This window comes from Dromaius novaehollandiae, chromosome 11, assembly GCF_036370855.1.
Source record: "Dromaius novaehollandiae isolate bDroNov1 chromosome 11, bDroNov1.hap1, whole genome shotgun sequence".
Taxonomy (NCBI): domain Eukaryota; kingdom Metazoa; phylum Chordata; class Aves; order Casuariiformes; family Dromaiidae; genus Dromaius; species Dromaius novaehollandiae.
The window spans coordinates 4,235,837-4,258,979 of NC_088108.1; the positions used below are offsets into that span (position 1 = coordinate 4,235,837).

The window sequence follows — 23,143 nt, forward strand, 5'->3', positions numbered from 1 at the left end:
AGATCCCTCAGATTGCTCTTTTCTGCTTTCGGATGCATTCCCGCTGCCTGCTGATACGTTATTATACGCCGTGTTATTATTCATAACACCCGTCGCGCTAGTCCTGCCAAGTCAGGAGCTCAAAGCTAGCCAGCACCGGAATAAAAATGACCTGTGCAGGCGGAGAGCTTTGCAATGCAGCTGGCTTGGGGGGGTATCCCCCGTCACAGCAGGCGCCGCGGCCCCCGCGGCTGATGCTGCTGCGTCCTCGCGTAGAGTGTGAAGGTCCGGTTGCTGCCCGGTGAAACCGTTTCGTAAAGATTTATAGTAGGGGCAAAACTCTGTCTTTTCCCTGGACTGCGTTATCAGGAGTGGCTGGGTCATTATTCTGAAATAGCCCCAAGGGGAAAAGAAAGAAACAAAAAAAAAAAAAAGAAGAAGGAAAAAGAATTTAGCCTCAGGGAAATATCCAGCGGTAGGAATTTCAGGCTTAAGAGTCAGACCGTGGGAAAACAATAAGCTACGGAAAACGGGGCTTTTATAATGGGTACCGTTAGCCAGCTTTCATGGCAGGCAGCGCTGCTCGCTCCCGTCCCGTGAAACCCCGTAGACGGGCATGGCCATCCCCCGGCGTGCAGGTGTCCTCCCTGCCACCAGGAGCCCGCGGGCTGCGGTCGCGGTCCGCAGATGCCCCGAACACCTGCAGCTGCCTTTGATGCAAAGGGCAGGGACGTCGGGAGGACACGCCGTGCGCAGCCCGGAGCGGGAGGCTGACGGGCCTGTGCCTGATGCGGGGTGACACGGGGAGAGCAGCGGCGACGCTCAAACCGGGAGGCACCTTCGCAAGAGCAGGGGCACAGGAGGGGGTGGGAGCTGCGGCAGGAGGAGGAGAAGCCGCAGCAGGGCTCCAAGGAGGAGGCTGCTGGGCTTGGAGAGCCAAGGAGGGTTCGGACTAGAATATGGATTAAGAATACAAGGGTGAATTCAATTAATCTCATTTTGAATTTATTTTTTCGTAGTTTTGACTGGATTCCACCGAAGCGTTGCTTTGGTGCCAGGCTGCCTCCGAATGTCGCGTGACAAACTTCCTCGTTGCAGCTTAACATGTCAAGCTGAGTCTGCTGCGCAGAGCTGACGGGACAAGTTGTCACGTGGTCCGGGTGACGTTAGCTTGACTCATTCCCAGAGACAGAGAGCGACCACTTTTCTGTGCTGCCTCCGAGCCACGTGGCATGAAACGTTCTTGGCAGAGATGCCGTCCATCTTCAGAGGACCGCGGACAGGGAGCTGCTGGCCCTTCATGACCAGCCTCTCCGTAGTGGGTACCCAGCCGGAGGGAGGCTCAGTGGAAAGCTCTTTGGATTAACAGGGAATCAGCGGCACGTGAACAGATCGCTGCATTGCTAGCAAGCATCTCAGTAGTTTAGAAGAATGTGTAAACCTACTGCTTTTTTTATATCTCTTTCTATATATAGCTAGCTAGATAGATATAAAATATGTATACGTATTTTCCCCAATGCGCAATTTGTAGCTGTCTATTGCAGCCTGCTTGTGTACATCTAGTCTTTCTGGTTTGGAGCTGGCTGCCGTTTTGAGGAACCAGGTTATGTTGCTGCTGGACTGTAGGTATTTCAGGGGGGCCCCATGGCAATCACAGTCTGCGTCCCGAGAATCAGCAGTGCCGATGGGGAATAGGAGCGGGGAGGAACCGATGCACGGTTATGTGCCTGACGTTCAGCACCTGCTGTTGGCAGATATTTGAATAAGCGCTTCAGAGCCCTGACTGCCTGTGAGCAGCCGTGGCTGTAGTTTGCCTTTCTGATTCACACTGCCTGAACTTTGCTCTTGTGCTTATTCTTCATATGTGAGTATCTGCAGAGCACATCACGCTCGCACGTGATGCTCGCCCCGATGCTGTGGCCACTGCTCTAGAGAGCAGTATCTTTCGATAGCCTAGTGCTGGCCAAATTGAAGCACGGTCAGAAAGGCAAACTTTCCTCCACCCTGGCTCAGAAATGGAAAGAAGCTGGAATATCATCTCCTCCTTCACCTTGCTCTCAGCAGGACAAGGAAAAGGGTGGATGGACTGGACACCTCTCCTGACTCTCCCTGTACCCGCTCCAGGGTGGAGAGAACTTAGCACTTAACCTCCTACAAATACTTTCCAACTTTGGTCTGTGCCTTAGGGACTACATGGAAAAGTACTTTAAAGGGAGACAGTTTGGCAGCTATTTTTAGGTATTCATTGAGCAAAACACTCTCCAACATCTGCTCGTCAGTCAGCTATCCCTTCTCTGAGCAAACCTGATGGAACAAGCAGGAGGAAGATGACATTGTTTTATGTAACAGAAGTAAATTTACTGGAAAAACTACGCAGCAGCCTTCTAGCTGGTGCTTGCTGTGTTTTATATATAAATCTTTAGTCTCCCATTTGCTCACTTGTGCTGGAAATCAACCGTCCAAATGCACAGGCTGGGTACAGGATAAGGCTTGGGAACTCTGTGCGTGCATTTATTTTTCCCTGTGGTTTTATAGGTGCCTGTACAGAAATGTGCTGCTTCAACTTCTCTGGAACACGTGACTTAGGTAAAGTGATGAGCCAGCGTGGAGAGGATGGGGAATATTCAAGACAGTAGTCGCAGCCAATAGCAACCCCAGGGCTGAAAGATGTTCACGTAAATCAGCCGTTGACTGATTTCACAGAGCTGGGTATGCGAGAAGGGAGGCCGGCTTGCAGCAGTCGTTCAGCGCTGCTGGCACCAAAGCCAGGGGCCGAGAGCCTGACCTTGGGAGGCAAGTCCACGTGGCTTTTTTAGCTGTCCTGAGATCAGCAGGTAATCATGAAAAACAGCTCAGAAAGCATTTTGTATTATTCCTTGCTAGCTTGGATTTTTATTTGCCCAGCAACTGTCCTGCAACCTGGGAACCAGCCTGCCCTCGTTCCTCCTGGCCTTGATAAATGCAAGAGGGAAACCCAGGAAAATGAGTCAGCAAGGAGCAACCAAGGAAGCCCTGAAAGCGGAGACCTACATTTAGCAAATGTGAAAGGTGTTCCATAAACCAGGCTTCCCAGCTGAAGGAGCGAGCCGGTTCATTATATGGTACCCATTAGTTAAGCTGGACATTTCAGAGGTTGGCTTTTCGCCAGGTTGGCCAAAGTTGCATTTATCATTCGTCTATTTGAAGTTCTCCCTCCCAGGAACCACATGGTGAGGCTGAAGGACAGTTTATTATAGCGTTGCAATAGTTTGCATTGTCTCTCAGCAGCTGCGTGTCACCAGCTGGCTGCTCATCTGTGTGACTAAGCATCCATAGTGCCCAAATATAGCCGTTGAACTGGAGCTGTTGGCACTTTTTCCCTTATTTTTTTTTCTCTCCATACATAATAAAGGACAAAGTCGTCTCGTGATGACCCCCATGTTGTTGCCATTTCAGTCGAGAGGCCACAAGCGGGACTAGGACAGCATATAGCACTTGATATTTGGCCCCTGCAAAGTTTCTAGTCTAAATCGTCGAGACAGGCAAAGCACAGAGGGGTGAAGCGATTTGCGCAGTGTCACACGGGTCAGTGGCAGAGGCAGAAACACAGCCCCGGCAATCCCGAGCCTCGGTGTGTCGCCCCGTCCCCTAGGCCACGTGTGCTCCAAGCAAGTGGGGTTGAATTCCTCATGAGTCAGATGAAACCGGGATGGTGAGTTCATGGCTAAGTTCATGTGTGGTGACCAGCTGCGCTTGGCCACAGTACCAGTGTTGTAGGCGGGTGAAGAATAAATAAGGAGGATCTTTATATTGCTGCAGTGGGCTGGGGCTCAGGAGGTCTGAATTTTTTCCAGCTCCACCACAGATTCATTTTGTGATTTTGGAGAATTCCCTTAAACTCTCTGCATCCGAATTCTTCCTCGCTCTTTCACCATTTATCTTTCATGCCTATAGACTCAGTAAGAGACCCTGATGTTTGTGCGGAGCAGGGCACAAAGCTTTTTCATCTAGTCCCGCTTAAGAAAGGAAGAAAAACAAAGAAAGGCAATAGCTGAGAAAACAGGACAAAATTTCTCCCTCGTTTTACGCTGCTTGGAATTGGGGGGATGGAGTGAAGAGCAGGAAACAAAGGTTAAAATGACGCTGCTTTCCTCTAGATGGCATCAATCCGCAGCTCGCCCCGCCGCTGCCCGGCCCCGCGGCCGGGAGGCCCAAGCGCCCGCGGCCCTCCTGCGCCGCGCTCAGCCAGCCCTCCCGCCTGGGTCCCCGCGCTGGGGAAGGTGCGTGACGGCGGGACCAGCCGTGTTGCCTAACAGACCGGGGAGCTGGCGTGCTTTGGTGCGCTTCGCCTGGCGAGCGGCAGGCTTGGGATGCGTTTTTGCGCCCGGGCGGTTACACCGTGTGCGCCCTCTCGCCAGACCGAGGGCGCGCGGCTGGACGTTAGCAGAGCGTTTCTCAGCGCGGTTGGCAGCTTCCTGGTCCTGCTCGCTGCGGCCGAACAGAGAAATGGGGGCGGGCAGGCGGGCAGACGGACCCTGGCCGCTTTACGAGGCCGTGTGCCGCTGCCGAGGGCGTGGGGACGGCGGTGGTTGTAGAAGCTCCCCGGGATGCCGCGTGCCGCGGGGCAGCCGTTTCTGAGGGAACAGGCGTGCAGCATCTCTCTGGAGCGCTCGGCCAAGTTTTGCCCGCGGGCAGGGACGGGGGCTTTCAGGCTGCGGCGGCTGAGATGCTGGGGGGACTTTCCCTTTGCAGAACTGAGCCGTGCAGCGTGCTGAGGCTGCTGAGGACCCAGCGCTGTCCTCTGCGCGCTCTTTACCTTCCTACGCACGCTGGCTGCAGCATCGACCGACGCAGGCTGCTCAGCCCCGCGGGTAGTGGCCCTGGCGGGTCCGGAGCGAGAGCTGTGCTGCGGGCTGCGGTAGGAACAGCGGCTGTGAGTGCCGAAAGCTGCACGTGAAGCATCGTCTGCCGAAGGAGGGGCGCGATTTGCTCATTGCATGCCAAGTCAGGCAGGGGTGGAGGAGACCGTCATGCTGTAACAAGTGGATTTTGTCTTCAGAGCCATCTTCTGATTCTGTGTTTACTTACTACCTCCTCAAGAAAAATCTAGGAGCTGCATTAGTAAAAGTGCCCAGCTATTATTTTTTTTTTAATCTAAAACAAGAGGTGTTTTCTTTCTTGCTGCTCTCCCGGGATTGCCAGAGTTTGGGTTATTTTATGCATTGCTCTTCCTTACTCCTTACAGGGTTATTTAAAGCAGTGCCGGAAGAGGAGGGATATGTTCAGTGATGAACAGCTAAAGGTCATCTTTGGCAACATTGAAGATATCTACAGATTTCAGATGGGTTTTGTCCGGGACTTGGAGAAACAGTACAACAACGAGGACCCCCACCTCAGCGAAATTGGACCATGTTTTCTTGAACATGTAAGTGCATTTGCCTTTTTTTGGTGTTTTTTTGGGGGGGGGGGAAGAGGAGCAGAAAATGTCAGAAGGCAGGAACTACTCAAAATGCTCAGGACGTTCACTCCGGCGACGCGATGCGTCTGCAAAGGGTGGAAAACCCCGGTGGCTGCAGCTCCTGCCCGTGCCGGGTGGGAAGGTGCCCGTCGGTGCCTCGCGCTGAGTGGCAGCAGGGCAGCAGATAGCTTACTCACGCCAAACGCAGAACGAACAGGACAGTTTCGCTGACGATATAGTCCTGGAGGCTTTTGCCCACCCCGTCTTGCCGTTGCACAAGCCCCCTATTACAGGAGCTGATGAACTGGCCGGTGTTGCCAGTATGTCAGGAAATGTCAAGAAAATGACAGTCCAGCTTTGTCAGGCTTTCCTTTAGGGCGAATGAAGTGCTATAGCAGAGCTTACGTAAGAGGTGCTCCGACCCGGGATGCAGATCCTGTAACGTATTACCTCATTACTTACAGGCAAGGCTGAGCTGGCCACATTCACTTATTACTGGGGAAATTTGTGATAGACAGTCCCAAAACTTCAGCGGGGCATCCCTGAAAAGGTTCACAGCTCCTCTTAAGCATCACTGGTCTTCTAATTGAAAAGCAACTTTATTTTTGAGAAATTGCATTATGGCATTAGCATCACTCTGTGTATCTTTAGGGCTAGGTGCTCTAGGGAAGGGGTAGCAATGTACAGGAACAGTAATTCCCTTGGTCAGAAATTAAGCAGACTGGAAAAATCGTGCCGCAAAGTGAGGACTGAAATGCCTTTCGCTGCGGGCTGTGTTGGAGGAGGCTGTCCCCCACGCCGAGGCTTGTGCGTTACTGGCCTCCCTTGAACTTGCGTGCTCCGCAAATTAAACGGAAATTATAACTAGCACGTGGCAAAGCAGCGATGTGATGGGGATGACACCATCTTACAACGCTGCCCAGTCTGGAAGTGGGGAGCCGCGGCTGCGGGTAGCTCGTGGACGCTGCCCACGGCATCTGAACCAGATGTCCACCATCCAGCTTCTTTGGTGCAGCTTCACACAGCTTGACCTCTTCACTTGCTGCTTAGTAGATATTTTTTATAAATAACAAATGCCAATTCAGTGGCTGCTCCTTTTGATCAGAGCCAGCGATCTCCAAAGTAGCAGCGTATTGCACCTCTGCGCTAAAAAGATGTAAGAAATCTTGGTGAGAATTAGTAGCTAAAACTTCATGTCCTGGGGCTGTGCTGTCAATTAATTTGTAGTGACAACAGTAAGAATTGCTACTGTTATTCAAAGGACTGTCTGATACTTACGTTGTCATTCTCATGGGGTTGAAAGCAGGCTAATAAATTCCTGATGAATTATCCCTGTATAAGCATTTGGGGAAACTGAGGTATATATTCTGTTATTTGGATCTGCAAAGTATTTTGTTGCTTAGTGACTTTAGTAAGAGAGAGGTGCTCAGCATGTGGCCCACCGTCAGCCACAGGCATGGAGGAAGAAACCGCACGCCCCTATCACGAGAAAAGTACATTATCTGAGAAACACGAATTGCTGCTCAAGTATATTTAAAGGAAGGGGCTTCCCTTTCCATAGTCTGCCCAGAGGAACCAAGCCTGAGTTAGGGGGTGACCAGCTGCCACGGCCCCATCCGTGGTCAGTGGAGGCAGAAAAGGGAGATTGCAGCAAGATCAAGCCTAAACCACTTGTTAGACCAGCGCAAAGGATGGCTGGGCACACATGTGCCAATGTGTTTCTCTTTGGGTTTTTTTTTCCAGCTTTGGTGTTTTGTGGCCTTATAGCCACGGGCAAATCCACACAGTGGTTGGTGCCTTGGGTTCCCTGTTAGTGAAGGGCCGTTCAAGTCTGCCCTGCAGAGCAGGAGGGAGGCTCAGCTCCCTGCCGCTTCTCAGGTGGCTCGTGCTCTTTCGGGGAAAAGAGCCCTAGGGACAACAGGATTGTCCTCTTGTATTGCCGAAGACCAGGGCTGTAGCTGGGTTCCACCTTCACCTTTCGTAAAGAAAATCCCTCGCTCGGTTTGAAACGGAGAGCTCCCACAACGCTGCACGGGGGATCGCTTTAACACACCCCCACCCACGCAGCCCCTCGGCAACAGGGTCCCTCTCTGCCTCCCTCGGCCCCCCGGGACCCGTGCAGCAGTTCCTCCAAGCAGAGGGGCTCCTCCAGGACCAGCCCGCCCTCCTCCTGCTGGGGTGTCATTTTTTCTTTACCCGTAACATATTGTCAGCCGGCCGGATGGCTGAGCGTTGGCAGTGCTTGTCTGACGTGCGCTCCTCTCTGTGTGCCTCCCCTCCCTCCTGCCTCTCACAGCAAGACGGGTTCTGGATCTACTCGGAGTACTGTAACAATCACTTGGACGCGTGCATGGAGCTTTCCAAGCTGATGAAAGATGGCAGGTACCAGCATTTCTTTGAAGCGTGTCGTCTGTTGCAGCAGATGATTGATATTGCCATAGATGGTTTCCTTCTGACGCCGGTGCAGAAGATCTGCAAATACCCCTTGCAGCTCGCAGAGTTACTGAAGTACACCGCGCAGGATCACAGGTACTGCAGCGCTCTCTTTTTCACGCGGTTTTGCTCACTGCTGCTTTACGTTGCCGCTGCACACACCCAGCGGCCGGGCATTTTCTGTCCAGCTCTTCTCTTCATGACATCTTGTATAAATCGAAGCAAGGCAGAGGTTCGGCAGACTAGACAGAGAGCTTCTCCAAAGCACGGGTACTTAATGGAGCCAGGGTCATCTCTGTTGTAATCAGGATGTGAACTAATTACTCTTGGGTGTACCTGCTACACCAGAAAAATTAGTTAGCATGCGGTGGTCAGAGAGGCTCCTTCCTTGACCCTGAAGAGGCCCTCCCTCATCATTAGCAGGTGGAGGGCCAGGACCCGTAACTCAAAGCTGAATACGCTCGGATTTGGGGAGAATTCAGAACGTGCTCTGCTTTTCAGCTCGTCTCCATCGCTGATTTTGCCATTAGGTTTGGTTCTGAGGAGCACCCGGCAATTTCATTATTTCCTAAAACTTCCAGGATCTCTTTTGCTTGTGGTGAGGGCAACCAACCTGATTCCCCGACGGAGGGAAAACCAAGACCTATGAAATCACTTCCCCTAATCAGGCCACCTAAGAGCGGGTTTTCCCCTGCCCTGCCAGTTTTCTTTATCTTACCAAAACCACTCAAAGGAAAATGGTTCAGAGAAAAAAAAGACCACAAATATTTGAGAAATTTCTGCGAGTAATTTTTTTTTTCCAAACCCTGCTCTGGAAATGCACAGAGAAGTGACACGAGCAGAGATGCACTGATGAGCTTTGAGCTACTTCACTAGTTTCGCTGATTCACGAATCAAATGCCAAATGCCCCTCCATAAATCACCAGTTCGGACATGTGTTTGGCTCCACATCTAATTTCTGTTTTTCCCTTCACTGCAAGGCCAAATCAGATTTGGAGAGGACTCGTGGGAACATAAGGGTATTTGAAGCCAGCTCTAGGATCCAAAACGTTGTGGCTGATTTTCCTTACCAGACGCAACCCGTGGGATGTCCCCACAGTGCTTATGGTGCGAATTTAGGTTTGTGACTTTGCAACAGGAGGACATTAGCAGCCTCAGAGAGGAGAGGTCTGTTTTTAAGTGACCTCCTCTGAGCTTATTGGTAACAATACCGAAGGGGGTATGGACACCATGATTGCCCCAAGGGTGAATTATTTTGTCAGTACATTCCTTTTTCTTTGGGATGTCTTAAAATCAGTGTGTTGCTATGTAATCAGACTGAGGAGACTGAGACCTTTCCTGTGGCTAAGCAACAGCTGATTCAGATTGAGATCTCTTTTGTCCTGGATTGTGTCAGTGATAGGACAGAGCTTTGGGCACTTCATTTCTCTTGTTTCTTCATTTTCTGAAAAGAGAAACCAGGATGATATTTGCCCACCTTGTATTAATAAAACGTTAGCCCTCTGAAGTTCTAACACAGTGAAATGAAATTCATGCCTGCACAGAGAGCCAGCAAAGGGTCTGTGCCTTATCTCCACCCCGGATGCATGATGTGCTTCAGTGGGTGTGGGCATGCCCTGAAGAGTTTATTGCCCCACATTAAATGGCATTATAATGCAGAAGTGCGGTGGGTTACACCACAGCTCCCCGTGGTCCAGCTCCTCTGGTTGAAACGTTCAAAGAGCCTGAAAGCTGTCGATCCGCTAGATCACCCGGCTCATTCGCCGGACAAGTTCAATGCCACGAGTAGGGAAAGTGAGGCACAGCGAGTGGGACTTACGCAGCCTCAGATGGTTCTGCCTCAGGGCTGTGCAGAAAGCCCAGGGCTCCCTGATTACCTACTTGAAATATGAGTGTTTGCTGCTGCTATAATCACTCGCTTTGGATCAGGGCTGAGAAGACAAAAGCCTGGGACTGGGAAAGTGAATAATGTTTGAGGAATGTCGTGTTGAAGCAGTATCAGACATAGGAAAAAGACAGGTACCTGCTGGTTGGGATACCACTGATGTCAGCTATGAATGATATATACTGAGAAGCCAACTGGAGAGCTTCAGGTGGCCCCATTAATCAGGCTGTGAGGTGTCCTCCTGCGCTGGCAGCGTGGCAACGCTCGCAGTTTGACTGAGAGTCTGAAACAGAAGCTATAAAATTACGGAATGGACGGATGCAAAGAAATCAGGCCCATCACAGGCTGGAGTAAGAGTCTGTTATGCACTCTGCTTAGTATCGTACTATGCAGAAAATACCATTTTGAAAAAAAACAGTTGAACTATTTACAGGTTAAGACACAACTCAGAAAGGACCAAGAGCCCCAATGAAAGCAAGTGTGTTAGCTTCATCTGAGATGGGACATTGTATTCTTTTTCTCCTCCTCTTCACTAATACTGGTTTTGTATAGCTATGCATCTTCTCTGTACCAGTTCAGGACAATAGAGGTGAAACCAGAAACCTGATCACTCTGTCCCAAGTTAGCATGTGATACTTGGCAAGAGTCCTGACTTGCGTCCTGACTGAGCACTAGAAAGAGGTCACTGCATCCCAAATATAAATGACAAACAATTTATTTACCTTAATTTCATAGTTAATGCTATCCTATTGTTAATTCACTGGCCCAATGCTTTGCTTCTATTATTTTTCTTCTAAGTTTTTGCCAGTTCAGCCACAGACGTGGGCTAGGAGCCCATAAAATTCAGTCTTGACTCTTCATTACTGTGAGAAAGAAAAATGTGCATGGGGGTTTTTCTTCAACCAGAACATTAGTGAATTAGCATTACCAAGATAAAACCCAGCTTGATTGGCACCAGCCCACTCTGCATGGAGGCAGGCATGGGGGTGTTTTCAAAGCCCGGCTCCGCTGAATTGCGCATTGTTTTGAGACTAGTTCATTTGAATTTTTCACAAAGCCACATCTGTTCGCCTCCTAAAGTTTTACACCAGCTTAATATGAATTAAATATAGGAAGGTCATAAGTGCAGCTTACTAGTGTCCCCAGCGTTCCCGAAGCAGATCTGAGTCAGAGTCAAGAGCTGTGTGAACGTGCTAGGTGAGGTAGGGGAGACTCTGCTAATGGGTGTCACTCCAGTTTGCCTCCCTTCCTGGCATGAGCGTAGCTGCCAGGAGATTATCTGAGATTCTCTCTAAACCCTACACCTCTCCCTACCTTTACAGATCCTTTCTGGCCATAGTGACTTTCAGACTTTCCTGTGAGATCTCCTGGATATTTCAAAGATCAGACTGTTGTGTCTCTGGCATAGCTCAGTTTCTCCCTTCACCAGCCAGGCACACCCACATCCTACAGATGTTCATGTGAAGGAAGGCGCAAGGAATTGTTCCTTGTGCATCACTGTTTATAAGCCAGATATCTTATCCTCTATTATCCTTACTTTGTTGAAAGACTAGCCCTGACTTTTTGGAATTTGTAGGATTTTTTTAACCTCAGCTTGAATTTGACATAAGAATTGATTAAAATTTGAGAACAGATTTCAAGATTTCATCCAAGAAAGGTTGGCGAAATAGCAAATAATATTCTGTTGTATATTGTGTTGTGATTGTTTCTTAATATTAATCCTGTCTGTGTCACCTGAGGAAATGGATCCAGGGATTCACTCTGGTTCACAGCATTCACCCCTATTTTAACTGTCACCAGCTCAATCCTTAGCAATAATCAGTAAAGCCGTTCCCCCAGCAGCTGCCCAAGATCTCAGTTTTTCTCATTAGTCAGCAGTCAATATCAACCCTTAAGTTAATAGTAAATTATGGTGGCATTATGGCAGCTGGCCTTGTCTCTCTTTCCGATTGAAATGAACATTAAGGTTCCTTGGAATGGAAAAGAAAGCACAGGGTGGAAATCAATAACATTGATTTCAGCATCACTTTTTGGAAAGACTGATCATCACCTTTGCTGGCTCTGGCAGGAGGCTATTTTCACTCTGTGTTATTACACTCACAGGCCCGTCCGGGAAAAAAAAAGAGAATTACTTTGATTTGCTCACCTGAAGTCTGCAGTAAGAGTGAATGCCACAGGATGAATGCTTGGTGATACTACGGGAATCACCTTATGGCTTGGAAGGGACTCTGGCCTTACGTCTTAAAGACTGAGAGATCAATTAGTTGTAATGTTTCCATCGGTGGCTTTGTCGGTTACCTCTGTGTTCAAGCCGGGTAAAGCGAACTGGGAGAGTGAGGTTTTACTGCGGTGGCTGATTCTTCTGGGACGTTGCCACCCTTTTACGTACAACAGCAAATGTGGACAGACAGTGGGGCCAGAGAAGCCTGTGGCTTGGCCGTGCAAGAGTAGGCTATGAAAGGAGACCTTTACACCCCAGAAGTTCTAGTCTGATCTTCTTATGGCTAAAGACAGTAAAGAGGGAAAGCAGGAACATGTCAATTTGGGACTATAAATGTTTATGTTTGTTTGGGTGGAGATGTACAGATAGATGGATCCAGGTAGGACAAAGTTGCTCACATGCTGCTTATCTGCACAAAATGACTGTGAAACCCACCAGTGTTTAACCAGCTGACTTGGGAATGGCATTATTGGATGGTCCTTCTGGACCTCTTTTCCTTAAATTATTGCAATAAGGAGATACTTTTTACAAAAGGAAAAAAATAATATAAAAAATATTTCCAATGTTCATTTTAAAAATGGAAGAATCTGGGCCCAGAGACAGAAATTATAAAAATGTTCAAACTTTCTTCTTGGATGCTTCAGCTGAGCATCATAAGACTTTAAAAATCGATATCCACAACTGTTTTAGGTTAGATCGGTAGAGGCCAGACCAAACTCAGTTGGGGTCTCTTGATGCAAACCAACTGAGGACTTGACCTGCTTGTCTCTCTCACACACACACAACTTCAGTTTTAAGCAAGATGACCTTTTTGGATGTTGGAGAAAGTTATTGCTGATGGAAAAGATAATAATGAGTGGCAAACCCTGCCTGCACTTCTTTCTAAAAGGGTGGCGAGATTATGCCACTCCTAAAGATAGACTCGTGTACCTTTGCAGTGCACCTCAGGCTCCAGCTCATGGACTCCTTTTTGTGTCTAACAGTGACTACAGGTATGTGGCTGCCGCACTCGCAGTCATGAGGAACGTGACTCAACAGATCAACGAGCGGAAGCGGAGATTGGAGAACATCGACAAGATAGCTCAGTGGCAGGCCTCCGTTCTGGACTGGGAGGTAAAGTACCCTCTGCATCCTGATTTGGTGCTATAAACCTGGAAAAAGTAAAATCCATGCACTTTTTTGAATCATCCTAGAGCATGTAGTTTGTTTCACATGGCCTGGTCGGGATGTATGTCGGAGAAGACCCCAGAACCAGGATTAAACTCAGGACAGAGGAGATGATGTATTTACAGATTTTGGAGATGGTGTTTAAGATGTAAAACACTAGTGGTACTCTGAAGGTAGTCTAGGGTCCAGTTCTGATTTCACTGATATAAATCTGGAGTAACTCTGGTGATTGCAGTGCTGTTGGGCTGGGAGTAAGTGAGATCTGAATCAAACTCTTTGCGGGTATTTGTGCTTTCTCACTGGGGAAAAGGTATGGAAAGAGGTACCAGAAAGCCATGGAAATTGTGACAGGTTAAGACAATGGGGAAAACTCTTCCGGTGATCACTTCATGATTAGAAGTCAAAATGTTAAGCTGAAGCTAGCAATGCTATTTGCACATTTAAAGTGAGTAGCCACTTAAAGATATTTTTGAACCAAGCCTGTAGTCATGGTACAATCAATGAGCTGAGGAATAAAGGCAAGGCAAAGTCAGCAGATGGATTCCTCACTACCAGGCCTTTAGTCTTCTATACTTTTGGCATGTGTTTTCTTATCCAAAATAAACATTTCTCCTTTTCTTTTCCTCCCTGAATTTTTAAATTGTTGTATGAATGTAGCTAGTGAATAGAGTTTTTGAATCAGACCAAAGTCAAATGTTTTTGTAAGTCCCCTTCTATTTTAAATCATCAAGTCAGGTGTTTAGCAAGTAGATTTGTATAGTGGTGGAACAGCCACCCTTCTTACTTACAGTTATAAAGATCTGGAAGAACTCAACATTAAAGTCAATGAGACCACACTATGTAAATTAATGTATAGGGAGAATCATTAGTCCTTTAATAGGTTTTTCCAGAAAAGATCTAGGAAGACTGGGAGGAGATGAAGAGAAAGGCAGGTACATCACCTTCCAATTCTGTATTATTAGTCATATTGCTCTAACGAGGGTTAGATTCAACCCTGGCTCTCTGGATAAAACATATAAATGCAGCAGTCATTGTTGGTTTACATTTTGAGTGGCGGTTAGAGCAGAGAATGCAGATGATTTCCCTGATTGTTTTATTGTTGCTTACTGGGAAGAAAATTCTCTCTAATACTGACACGCAGACTTATTTTCAGAATTAGAAAACTTCTCCCAAGGAGGCGCAGGGCCATCAGATATATATTCAGCCTTCAGTATATTCTGTGTGATGAGCGAATGGGTGTCACTTGTAAGAAATGCCAAGACCGTCATTGTAAATAAATCTAGATTAAGGACGGATCAATTCCAAGTCAGTTAATATTCATGTGTGAGTGGAAAGCCAAGGTGACCTCCATATAGGATCTATGGTATAGTAGTTTCTTTTTCACTTCCATTAGCCCAGTTGATAATTCATTTTTACTTAGCCATATCCTTAATAATTCATTCCTGCTTAGCTGTACCCATTCTTTATCCCCGTCCTGTCCTTAGGAACTTGCCAAATCATGCTTCCAAATCATACTTCCAGGGTTTTTTTCCAGTTACTTTTCCAAATTTGTAAGCACATTATTGCAGCAACATCCTCCTGCTTTTCATAACACAACAGAACTTGCTGTTGCTACTGCTCAGAGCTCCAATGGGAATACAGATACTGCCCCCATTCAAAGGAAAACAGCCTTCTTGCCATTTTTACATCTGTGTTTTGGATTAAGAAGAGTCAAAGGACTGTGGTAAGAATGCTAGATTATGAGAGCTAGATCCATTAGAGGACATCGCCGCTTGATTTTTGCCTCAGAAGTAACCTCTGAGTCCTCAAATCCAGCCCCCACTTCACAGATGTCCATGTAAAGGCCAAGAAGATGAAGGAGAAAACAAAATACTCAAAAGTTAACTATATTATATTGCAAAAAAGGAGCAGGAGAGATCAAAAGCAGTGCCAGATGCTTAGATCTGTCCTAGATTTGTGCAAACAATCTTCAGGCATTGCAAATCCAAGCTGCTAGCCTCCAAAATCCTGCTCAGCTGATCTCTATCTATAGCACTGTCAGAAACCTTTTGTGCCTTTGCTTTTGCCAGTAAAGTTTCCAGTGAGCCTGGCAGCCCCTGAACCTTGGTGGTGCTGTGTGAGACAGAGCACTGAATGGCACTCATCTCACTTGTAGGACTTGTTCCCAGTCGCCGTCTACCTGGAGACCCAGTTTAGCTCATCCTCAGAGCACATCTGACTCCATAAGAAACAGTCAAAGTCTACACAAGTTGCCCTTTTTTCATAACAGATTGAAGCACTCTCATAGGCAATCTGGGGTTGATTTCCCCCACCTGAAGGGAGTCAAGCCCTCATCTCCTACCTGTTATGGAGTGTAAGAGGGATTTCCTAGTACTTCCCCTCCCATCTCTTCCAGTCTGTGGAGCCCATGCAAGCATTTTCTCGGTGAGAGCGTGGAAGAAGACCTAGCTTTTTAGTGGAGGACACTCAGGTGGAAGAGGGTGACCTGACATCCAGTTTGTGCTTCTATAAATGTTTGTACAGCTTGTATTTAGTGCTCACTGAAACAGAGACAGGAACCCACAGCTTCTCCCTCCCATCTTTCCATGGCCCTATTCCTGCTCTAGTTAGAGTTCGCACCCCGAGGTGCTCCCTCTCTCTCCCTGTGGGCATCACAGTGGCTTCCTCCGCTCTGCAGCTGGCACAGGAGTGCAAAGTGGCTATAGCAACGTAGACCTGGCGTGCAGGCTCATTTAAAACTAGCCTGAAAAAACAAAACAAAACATGAATCCAAGAAAATGGGAATCAGGAAAAGCTATCAGTTCAGATTTTTTTCACTAGCAATCCAGCCAGGGCACAAGATAGAGATAATCCCTATTTCCCACCTAATGTTATACTACAGCATGTTGCATTTGGTGGGTTATTTCAACAGAAACCAAGAGTAAATGTTTAAGCTTGTTGAAATGTTTCATTTGGAGAAATTTCTGTGTTTTTCTTCCACATCTCTAGACTAGCCATTCTGACTTTCTGATTGGAAATTGCCTTTTCATTTCTAAATTTACCCGTGTTTTGCAATGAGATCTTAGAAAAGATTTTTTAAAAAAGAAGGAAGAATCCAAACCAAACAAAAACAGTGTTTAGTGAGTGAATATTTGAGATGTTCATGAACATTCAAGGAATGCTGAAGTGAAACAGAGTGTGTTTACGGATCTTCTCACAAGGAGAGGGCATTATTTGGAATGTATGCATAATGGTGATCCTAAAATAAAAGCAAATAAAAAGTAGGGGGCAAGTTCTAGCTAATTTGAGCAGAAGCTATTCTGTTGAATCCCATGGAGTTGTGCCCGTATGTGTCAGGAATGGTTGTTATCTCTCATGATTTTCCACATGGCCCATGTTGAAGGTTAATTTCAGAGTCAGCATTTGAAAAATGTAAATGTCCTTTAGTTAAACAAGGCTGTTTTTTTTTTCAAGGTGTCACATAAGCAGGGTCTGATGGTTTAAATCACAGATGGGACCAAGCAAGGGTGGCCTGACTTTAGTGGTAGCTGATAACTGTGCTGTGGCAGCCAGGGCGTGAAGCCTAAGGAATTATTGGCAGCTTTGGCAGCTTTATACAAGTCATGACTGAGCAAAATCTGAAGAGAAGATGCCAGTCTCTCTGACTGCCATAAATCAAAAATAATCCCAATCACTTTGAAATGTGGTCCGGCAGAACTCCTAGGAACATGGTCTGGACTGAAAAGTCTGGGCTGGACTGGTGCCATGTATGACACTTCTTTTTTTCTTTTGCAACCTGAATTTCCAAGACGTAAACAGCCCCAGAGAGGCGCTGCCGCTGCCTACACCAAATTTGCTGGTGTGTTTTGTCCTTGCAGTTGTTAGTGGCTCGGAGGATAGGGCTTCCTCCCCCTCCCGCAGGGACCGTGCAGGGTCTGGGAGCTCTCCGTGTTGTCAAGTGCTTCCCGGTGTCCAGCTTGCGTTTCCCTTTGCTCAGCATCGTCCCCTTGCCCATGGTTACGTACCCTCAGATCAAAGCAGTGACATTTAAAAGCAGGGAGGCCAAACTGACGCGCAAGGTTAGTTGGAGCCGGTTCAGAGCAGCATGCGAAGTCTCCTCGGGATCAGACTGAAAACGGGCCAGACAAAGCCCGTGCTGGGCAGCCTTTGCAGGCTCAGTCCCTTCTTGTGCTCGTGCCCTCTCAAAGACAGTTACAGATCTCAAAGGTTAGTGGGCTACAAATATATATATACACACTTATATATACACGCACACACAGTAGTACTATAAAGAGATTGTTTCCACAAAACCGCCCATTTGAGATGACGCAGTGACGGAAAACAGCTTTGCGCTTTGATGGACCTCAGGATCACTCTATTCCCATGAGAGGGCAACAGTTCCTTTTCCGTGTAACTCTTAAACCAAGTCAAAAACAAAAAAACAAAACAAAACAAAACAAAAAAGGCAGCAACGACCCTAACTCCAGCTCCCGGGTGCGGGAGGAGCGCAGCACCCCAGGCCTCCTCCCGCCTCTGTGGCTGCAGCCAGCTCCTCTCTCCTCCCGTTCAGCCCAGACTGGCTTGGAGGAGGGAGGCGACGCGGCCAGGTTCCCCTTGCCCGTGGTGGCCGTCCACGGACGGGCATCGCTGAAGGACCCTGAGCCAGTGGCAGGATGGCTGACACAGGAGAGAGCCCAGCTCATCAGCCCGAGACGGCTTAAACTGCTCCTCCTTATGTTTAAACAAATGACATTGGTTTATGCAGATTTCTAGATATTTCTAGCCCTGATTCCCTTGGGTTGCCAATTTGGCAGGTTTCGAGAGTGTTAAATTTACATGAAGGGCAAAATATGTGTAATTGAGAAATATAATGAACACTGTCCTTTTAAATTTCTTCCCGTTCTTATTATTTACGGCTGCTTTAAAGCAAGACTCGGTGCCCTTATTTATGTAATGCATAATAGTTGGCTTCAGCCTAATATTACGTTGTTAAATCCCAGAATGAGATGAAAAAAAAAAAAAGAAAAGATGATGCATGCGACCAACGTAGTGTTTTCAAAGCGAGGACAGCCTGATGAGAAATCCTCCTGGGAAAAATCACATCAGGGACTGGAGCAGATCCTTTTTTACATTTTTCCCAGCAACAGAAGGTATCGAAAATGAGCCTGATGAAAAGGACAACATTTCTCTCACTCTCCTTTTTCTGATCTTCCCGTAGCCCAGAGTGCTAATCAGCCTGTCAGTCTCTAATTAAGGAGCAGCGGTGTCGGGCAGGAGAGAGCCCTGCTTGCTGAATGCTAACTACGACGAGGGGTTTCTGCCCGGCAGCGGTAGCAAGGAGCCGCGTCAGGCGGTGGGCTTGGGCGCCGGGGCCCGTGTCCGATGAGCCGAGCATTTCGGAGCCCTTGATACCACCTGCCCAGGTAGCGTCTTGCTCACGTGGGGAAGAAGCAGTGGAGCAGACGGGGAGGTCTAACACGCAGCTCGCAGTGAAATGTCCTTCCGTGTCACGCTGGTTCTCCCAGGAGCTTTCCTTTTGTGACGCTGCTAAACCCCCTTTGGTCCCTCCCAGCAGTGGTCACCTGCAGCACAGCTGGCAAGCTGCTGACTTTCATCCCTGTGTAGCAGCAGCAGCAGAGCTGACCCTCTGCCACCACATTCGGGACTGGCCCCAGCACTTCAGGCGTTTCTCTGTGGTGCCGGCGAGCTCGAGGGAGCGTGAAGCACACATCCAGCCTCGGACCGGGTGACCTTCTGCCCCCGCTACTGCACACGAAGTAGTTGGACTCTGTGCCTGTGCTGAAGAAAGGAGGACTCGGCTTTCTTCTCCCTGCCCTTCATTTGCAGCAGGATGCTCAGTGCAAACCTGTGTCGCAGGCTGCGGAGGGCCGGGTTTACTGGTTTACAGGATCACGGGATAGCTCAGGTTGGAAGAGACCTCGGGAGGCCATCTCATCTTGTCTTGGCCATTTTGCTGCTCTGCTCTGCCAAAGTCAGCAAGACATCTGCTAGTTCAGAACTACTGAAAATCCATCCTCTTCTTTTTTAACGGTGTTTCTCTCAACGTACAGAAGGATGTAGGAGATCCAGCCTCTCTAGGGGTTGCTTGCAAAAAATGGAGAGGGAAACAACTTTTTTTTCATTGTTTTCTGTAGGATTGGAGGAAGCCAGACCTCAGACAGTCTGCTCAGTGCTGGACAGCTATCTAGTCACCAGAGAGCTTTTTACTGCTGAAGACAGGCTGGCTGCCTCCACTTGGGTGATCAAGCCAGGCGGCTTAAATGTGCGCCCGTCCTCGGCTCCACCACGCAGTTTAACTCCGAAGGCACACCACGGTGGCTTTAGAGACGGGCTGGGAGAGGCACCGCATGAAAGCCTGCCTCAAGCCAGGACACGTAGAGAGGCTGGCTGGGGTGGTCACGTTAGCACTGGAGCAGAAAGGCAAACGCTTCCCTCCTCGTCCCCTCTCTTTGGCTGACCTCGCTGTCCCAGTAAACCCCCCATATGGATGCTCCGCCACCAGAAGAGACTTTATGCTGCTCGGAGAGGTGGTATCACTGTGTTGGCAGAAAACCTCCTTTCAAGGTTCGCTGCATCTGCTCTAGGAGGCTCTGGCAGCGTAGCCAAGCCAGTATTGCTACAGCAGCCGAGGGTTTGAGGAACAGGCAGGGCCGTGGAGAGTGCTGCTCTTGGGGGCTGAAAGCTGGCCAGCTGTATGCTAATCTAAAGCTATCTGCAATACACATTTCCAAATTTGCAAATGCAACATTGGAAATCATCTATTTCTAGCCTATGGACTGTATATATAAATAGTTTTCACAACATAAAAAATGCAATACAAATCCTATCATTTTCTTTCCTTCATGTTGCTTGCAGGGACTACACAGTTTGGGTTCAGCTAATGAAGTAGAAGTGTTTACAGAGTCCTCTGTGTGTCCTCAGGCTTTAGATGCTACCACAGGAGTAAAACACAGAACTGGCTTTCTATTTTTAGCAGACACTAGGCTCACCCCCTCTCATAAAAGCTTCCATCCATGGGCTGGTAGAATCTTCTTCACATAAGCTCATGTTTAGTTAGGATGGCCCACAACTTCTGGAGCCCATATGTTTGCTTCAGAGGCTTCTTGTTCAAGGGCTTGATGATGCCTGAGCCGTCTCAGCAGGACCCAGTTTCTGTAAAGACTGGGATCTGACCAGGAGGTAATGCAGCTGGGATCAGACCCCAACACCACGCTCTGGAAGTGCTGTGAGATGCACACCACCTCTCTCCCTGGGAATGTCCCTCGGTATTCCCAGCAAGTTATCCCTAATGAGGCCTTCGGATGCCACAGCTGTGAAATTGAGACAGAGAGGTGGATAGATGCCTCACTGAGGCAATTGGAAAGTCTCTGCTGCAGCATGACGATGCAGCGACTTAATGAAGCTGCTGTTGTCACTGGGCCCAGGGACTCAGGCGTTCCTTTGAGATCAATGCCGAGAGGTTAATTACACATTTACCTGAGCAGCAGCCTGAAATCCAAACCATGAAATTAGGAGTGGGGGTTGGCTCTTGGGTCCTTCAGCACCTGCACGTCTAAGTGGTACCAGAAAGGCGCGTCTCTCTCCAGATACCCCTGTAGCTGGCTGAAGCCTTATGTGCTGTTTGCCTAGATTTTGGAATGGGCTTGTCCTCGTTCAGCATCAAAGCCAGAATTGCACCAGTTTGGGAGCCAAAAAAGAAAGCTTTTCTCTCCCTTGCTCCCCCATCCTGCTCCTTACCTTTTAGCTGAAGTCCTCCTGACTCCTTCTGCAGCGTTTCAGAGTGTGAGATGCACTGAGATGCCCACAGGGCAGGTGGTGGCGAATTCACCCATTTTTAATAAATAGATTTTAATTAACTTTTAAAAAAGTCCAGCTCATCCCAATTAGTGGAGGGTGACTGCATTTGTTCTCTCCGAGAGTGGGAGAGAGCGAGCTGTGTTTCCAAGACCATCTGCTCATGAATCCTTAAAACAAAACAAAAAAAGAAGAAGAGAGGAGAAGAAAACAAGCATTAGCCTGAGGCAAAGAAGGGGTGAGGGCATCCTGGCAGGCTGCCGGGGAGGCCTCGCCGCCTCTGGGGCTGGCTGCTGCCAGATGAGCCGGGGTGGTCCTGACAGTTCGTTGGAGATGGGGGGCTCTAACAACCTGTGGGAGAAGGGGATCTAATTGCCTGAAAGAGTGGGAAGAGAGGCAGCAATCTGGAGGGAGAAGTTTTGACAGCCTCGGGGGAGAGAAAATTGATATCCTACTTTGGATGACTTTGATCGCTCGTGGGGGGGATGTCTGGAGATGCTCAGCGGGGCACTTGCGTTGGGAAGCTCTTTTGGGGGCCCCAGGGCCATTCCCTGCCCTGGATGCAGAGGAAGGGGAATTGCTCGGAGGACGTGTGCTGAGAGGTCGCGGCGAGACCGCTGCCGTACCCCTCCCTCCTGCCTGCCTCGGCGAGCTGGGCGCCACGAGAAGGGGCAGAGCGGCCGGGCAGCTGGTGGGGATGGTCCCGTTTCTGGTCAGAAGGGGCAGCTTGGAGAGATGCAGGAGGGTCAAAATGTCATTTAATGCCTGCTCCTCCCCAGCCAGCCCAGAGAAAGTTATCTGCTGTGCCGGCGGGGAGCAGTGATTCACTCCGCCTCGTTCTCTGTGCCCTCCAGGGAGACGATATCTTGGACCGGAGCTCCGAGTTGATCTACACGGGGGAGATGTCCTGGATTTACCAGCCTTATGGACGGAACCAGCAGCGCGTTTTCTTTCTCTTTGATCACCAGATGGTTCTCTGCAAGAAGGTAAGGACATCCAGGGAGAAACCAGCATTGCTAAGGACACACCGCGGGCAGGCTGCAGCCTTTCCATCCCAGAGTGGTTTTTAGGGCAAGATGGCCATTTCCCACACGTGCGGAAGAGGACATGAGTAGCACTGATGAAGGGCAGTGCAAATCCTAGAAATACTGAATTACAGGATTGTGAGTGTAACATAGAAGGATTTGTACACTAGTGGCAAATCCAGCATCCATTTGTTCGCTGCATGCCTTGCTGTTTTTCTTGCATTCCCCTTGTTTTGGCTCATTGCCTCGCTTCTCCTTCAGGGTTTTTGCAGCAGCATGTGATCAGGAATCAGATAGCCCTAGAACTTCTATATGGACTGTGAAGCCTGGCATGTACGCAGACGACTCAGTTACTGCGTTAAAATGACAATTGCTGCTTTTGGAAGGAATAGCAGGCAGCACTGTGGTTTTTACCAGGGTGTACGTGCTGTCATTTGGTGGAACGTGTTTTAAGCCTCATCTTTACGTAGCTGCGGTGCTAGCTTACAGGGCATGCCTCTGCAATGAAGCCCATCGTGAAGGCGGAGAAAGATAGTCAAGAATACTGATGCTAACACAGTATAGCATTAGTAGCAGCAGATGAACTGTGGTTGGGAGCAGCTGTGCTAAGCAGTATCACCGTCTCCGGCTCTGAGCTGCCTGCCGTTGTACTGCTGTAGCCTCACTGAGGTGATCCCAGCTCAGTGTTATCACACCGCTTTAAGGAAGACGTCAGTGCGTGAAGCGGTGGAGCTCAGAAGTCCTGGATGCCTCTGTCTTCTGACACACTTGGATTCGTTGACATTTTCGCTGCAGATATGTAGATAGCTCTGCAGAGGGAGTCCCCTGGATCGGCTTCAAGTGTGAACGAGAGCAAGCTGCAGACACATGCAGCCGAACGTAGCGGGCCGCGTTCCTGTCGGGTCGCAGACGCGGCGGGAAGGCGGAGCGAGGTCGGCGCGCGCGGGGCGGCCCTCCGAGGAGTGCCCTGCTGCTGCTGCAGGAAGCCGTGTGCGTGAGCGAGTGGGTGGCTCCCGACTCACCGAGGCATCTCTGCCCGCTGCCGGGGTGCGGGGAGCCGTGGCCTGCGCGATTCGGTGGGTGGCACTTTTCCCCTGAGTCATGGTTGGCTGAAATTTTGCCTTCTGGAATGGGTGTGCTTATTTTTCTTCCCTCATTTCTGTCCCTTTTACACCTTTCCCAGCTCTGCAAAAAAAAAAAAA

The 23,143-nt window shown here is 48.8% G+C and overlaps 1 protein-coding gene across 4 annotated transcripts in view; it reads left to right on the forward strand.

The window, feature by feature from the left end:
* ARHGEF9 (Cdc42 guanine nucleotide exchange factor 9) overlaps positions 1 to 23,143 on the forward strand; it is a 207,484-nt gene that overhangs the window by 153,441 nt on the left and 30,900 nt on the right. For all 4 annotated transcript variants that reach the window (XM_064518085.1, XM_064518088.1, XM_064518087.1 and 1 more), the window contains exons 7-10: positions 5,204 to 5,383; positions 7,713 to 7,945; positions 12,939 to 13,068; positions 21,771 to 21,902. In XM_064518085.1, the coding sequence (XP_064374155.1) occupies positions 5,204 to 5,383; positions 7,713 to 7,945; positions 12,939 to 13,068; positions 21,771 to 21,902 (675 nt within the window). The remainder of the gene's footprint in view (positions 1 to 5,203; positions 5,384 to 7,712; positions 7,946 to 12,938; positions 13,069 to 21,770; positions 21,903 to 23,143) is intronic.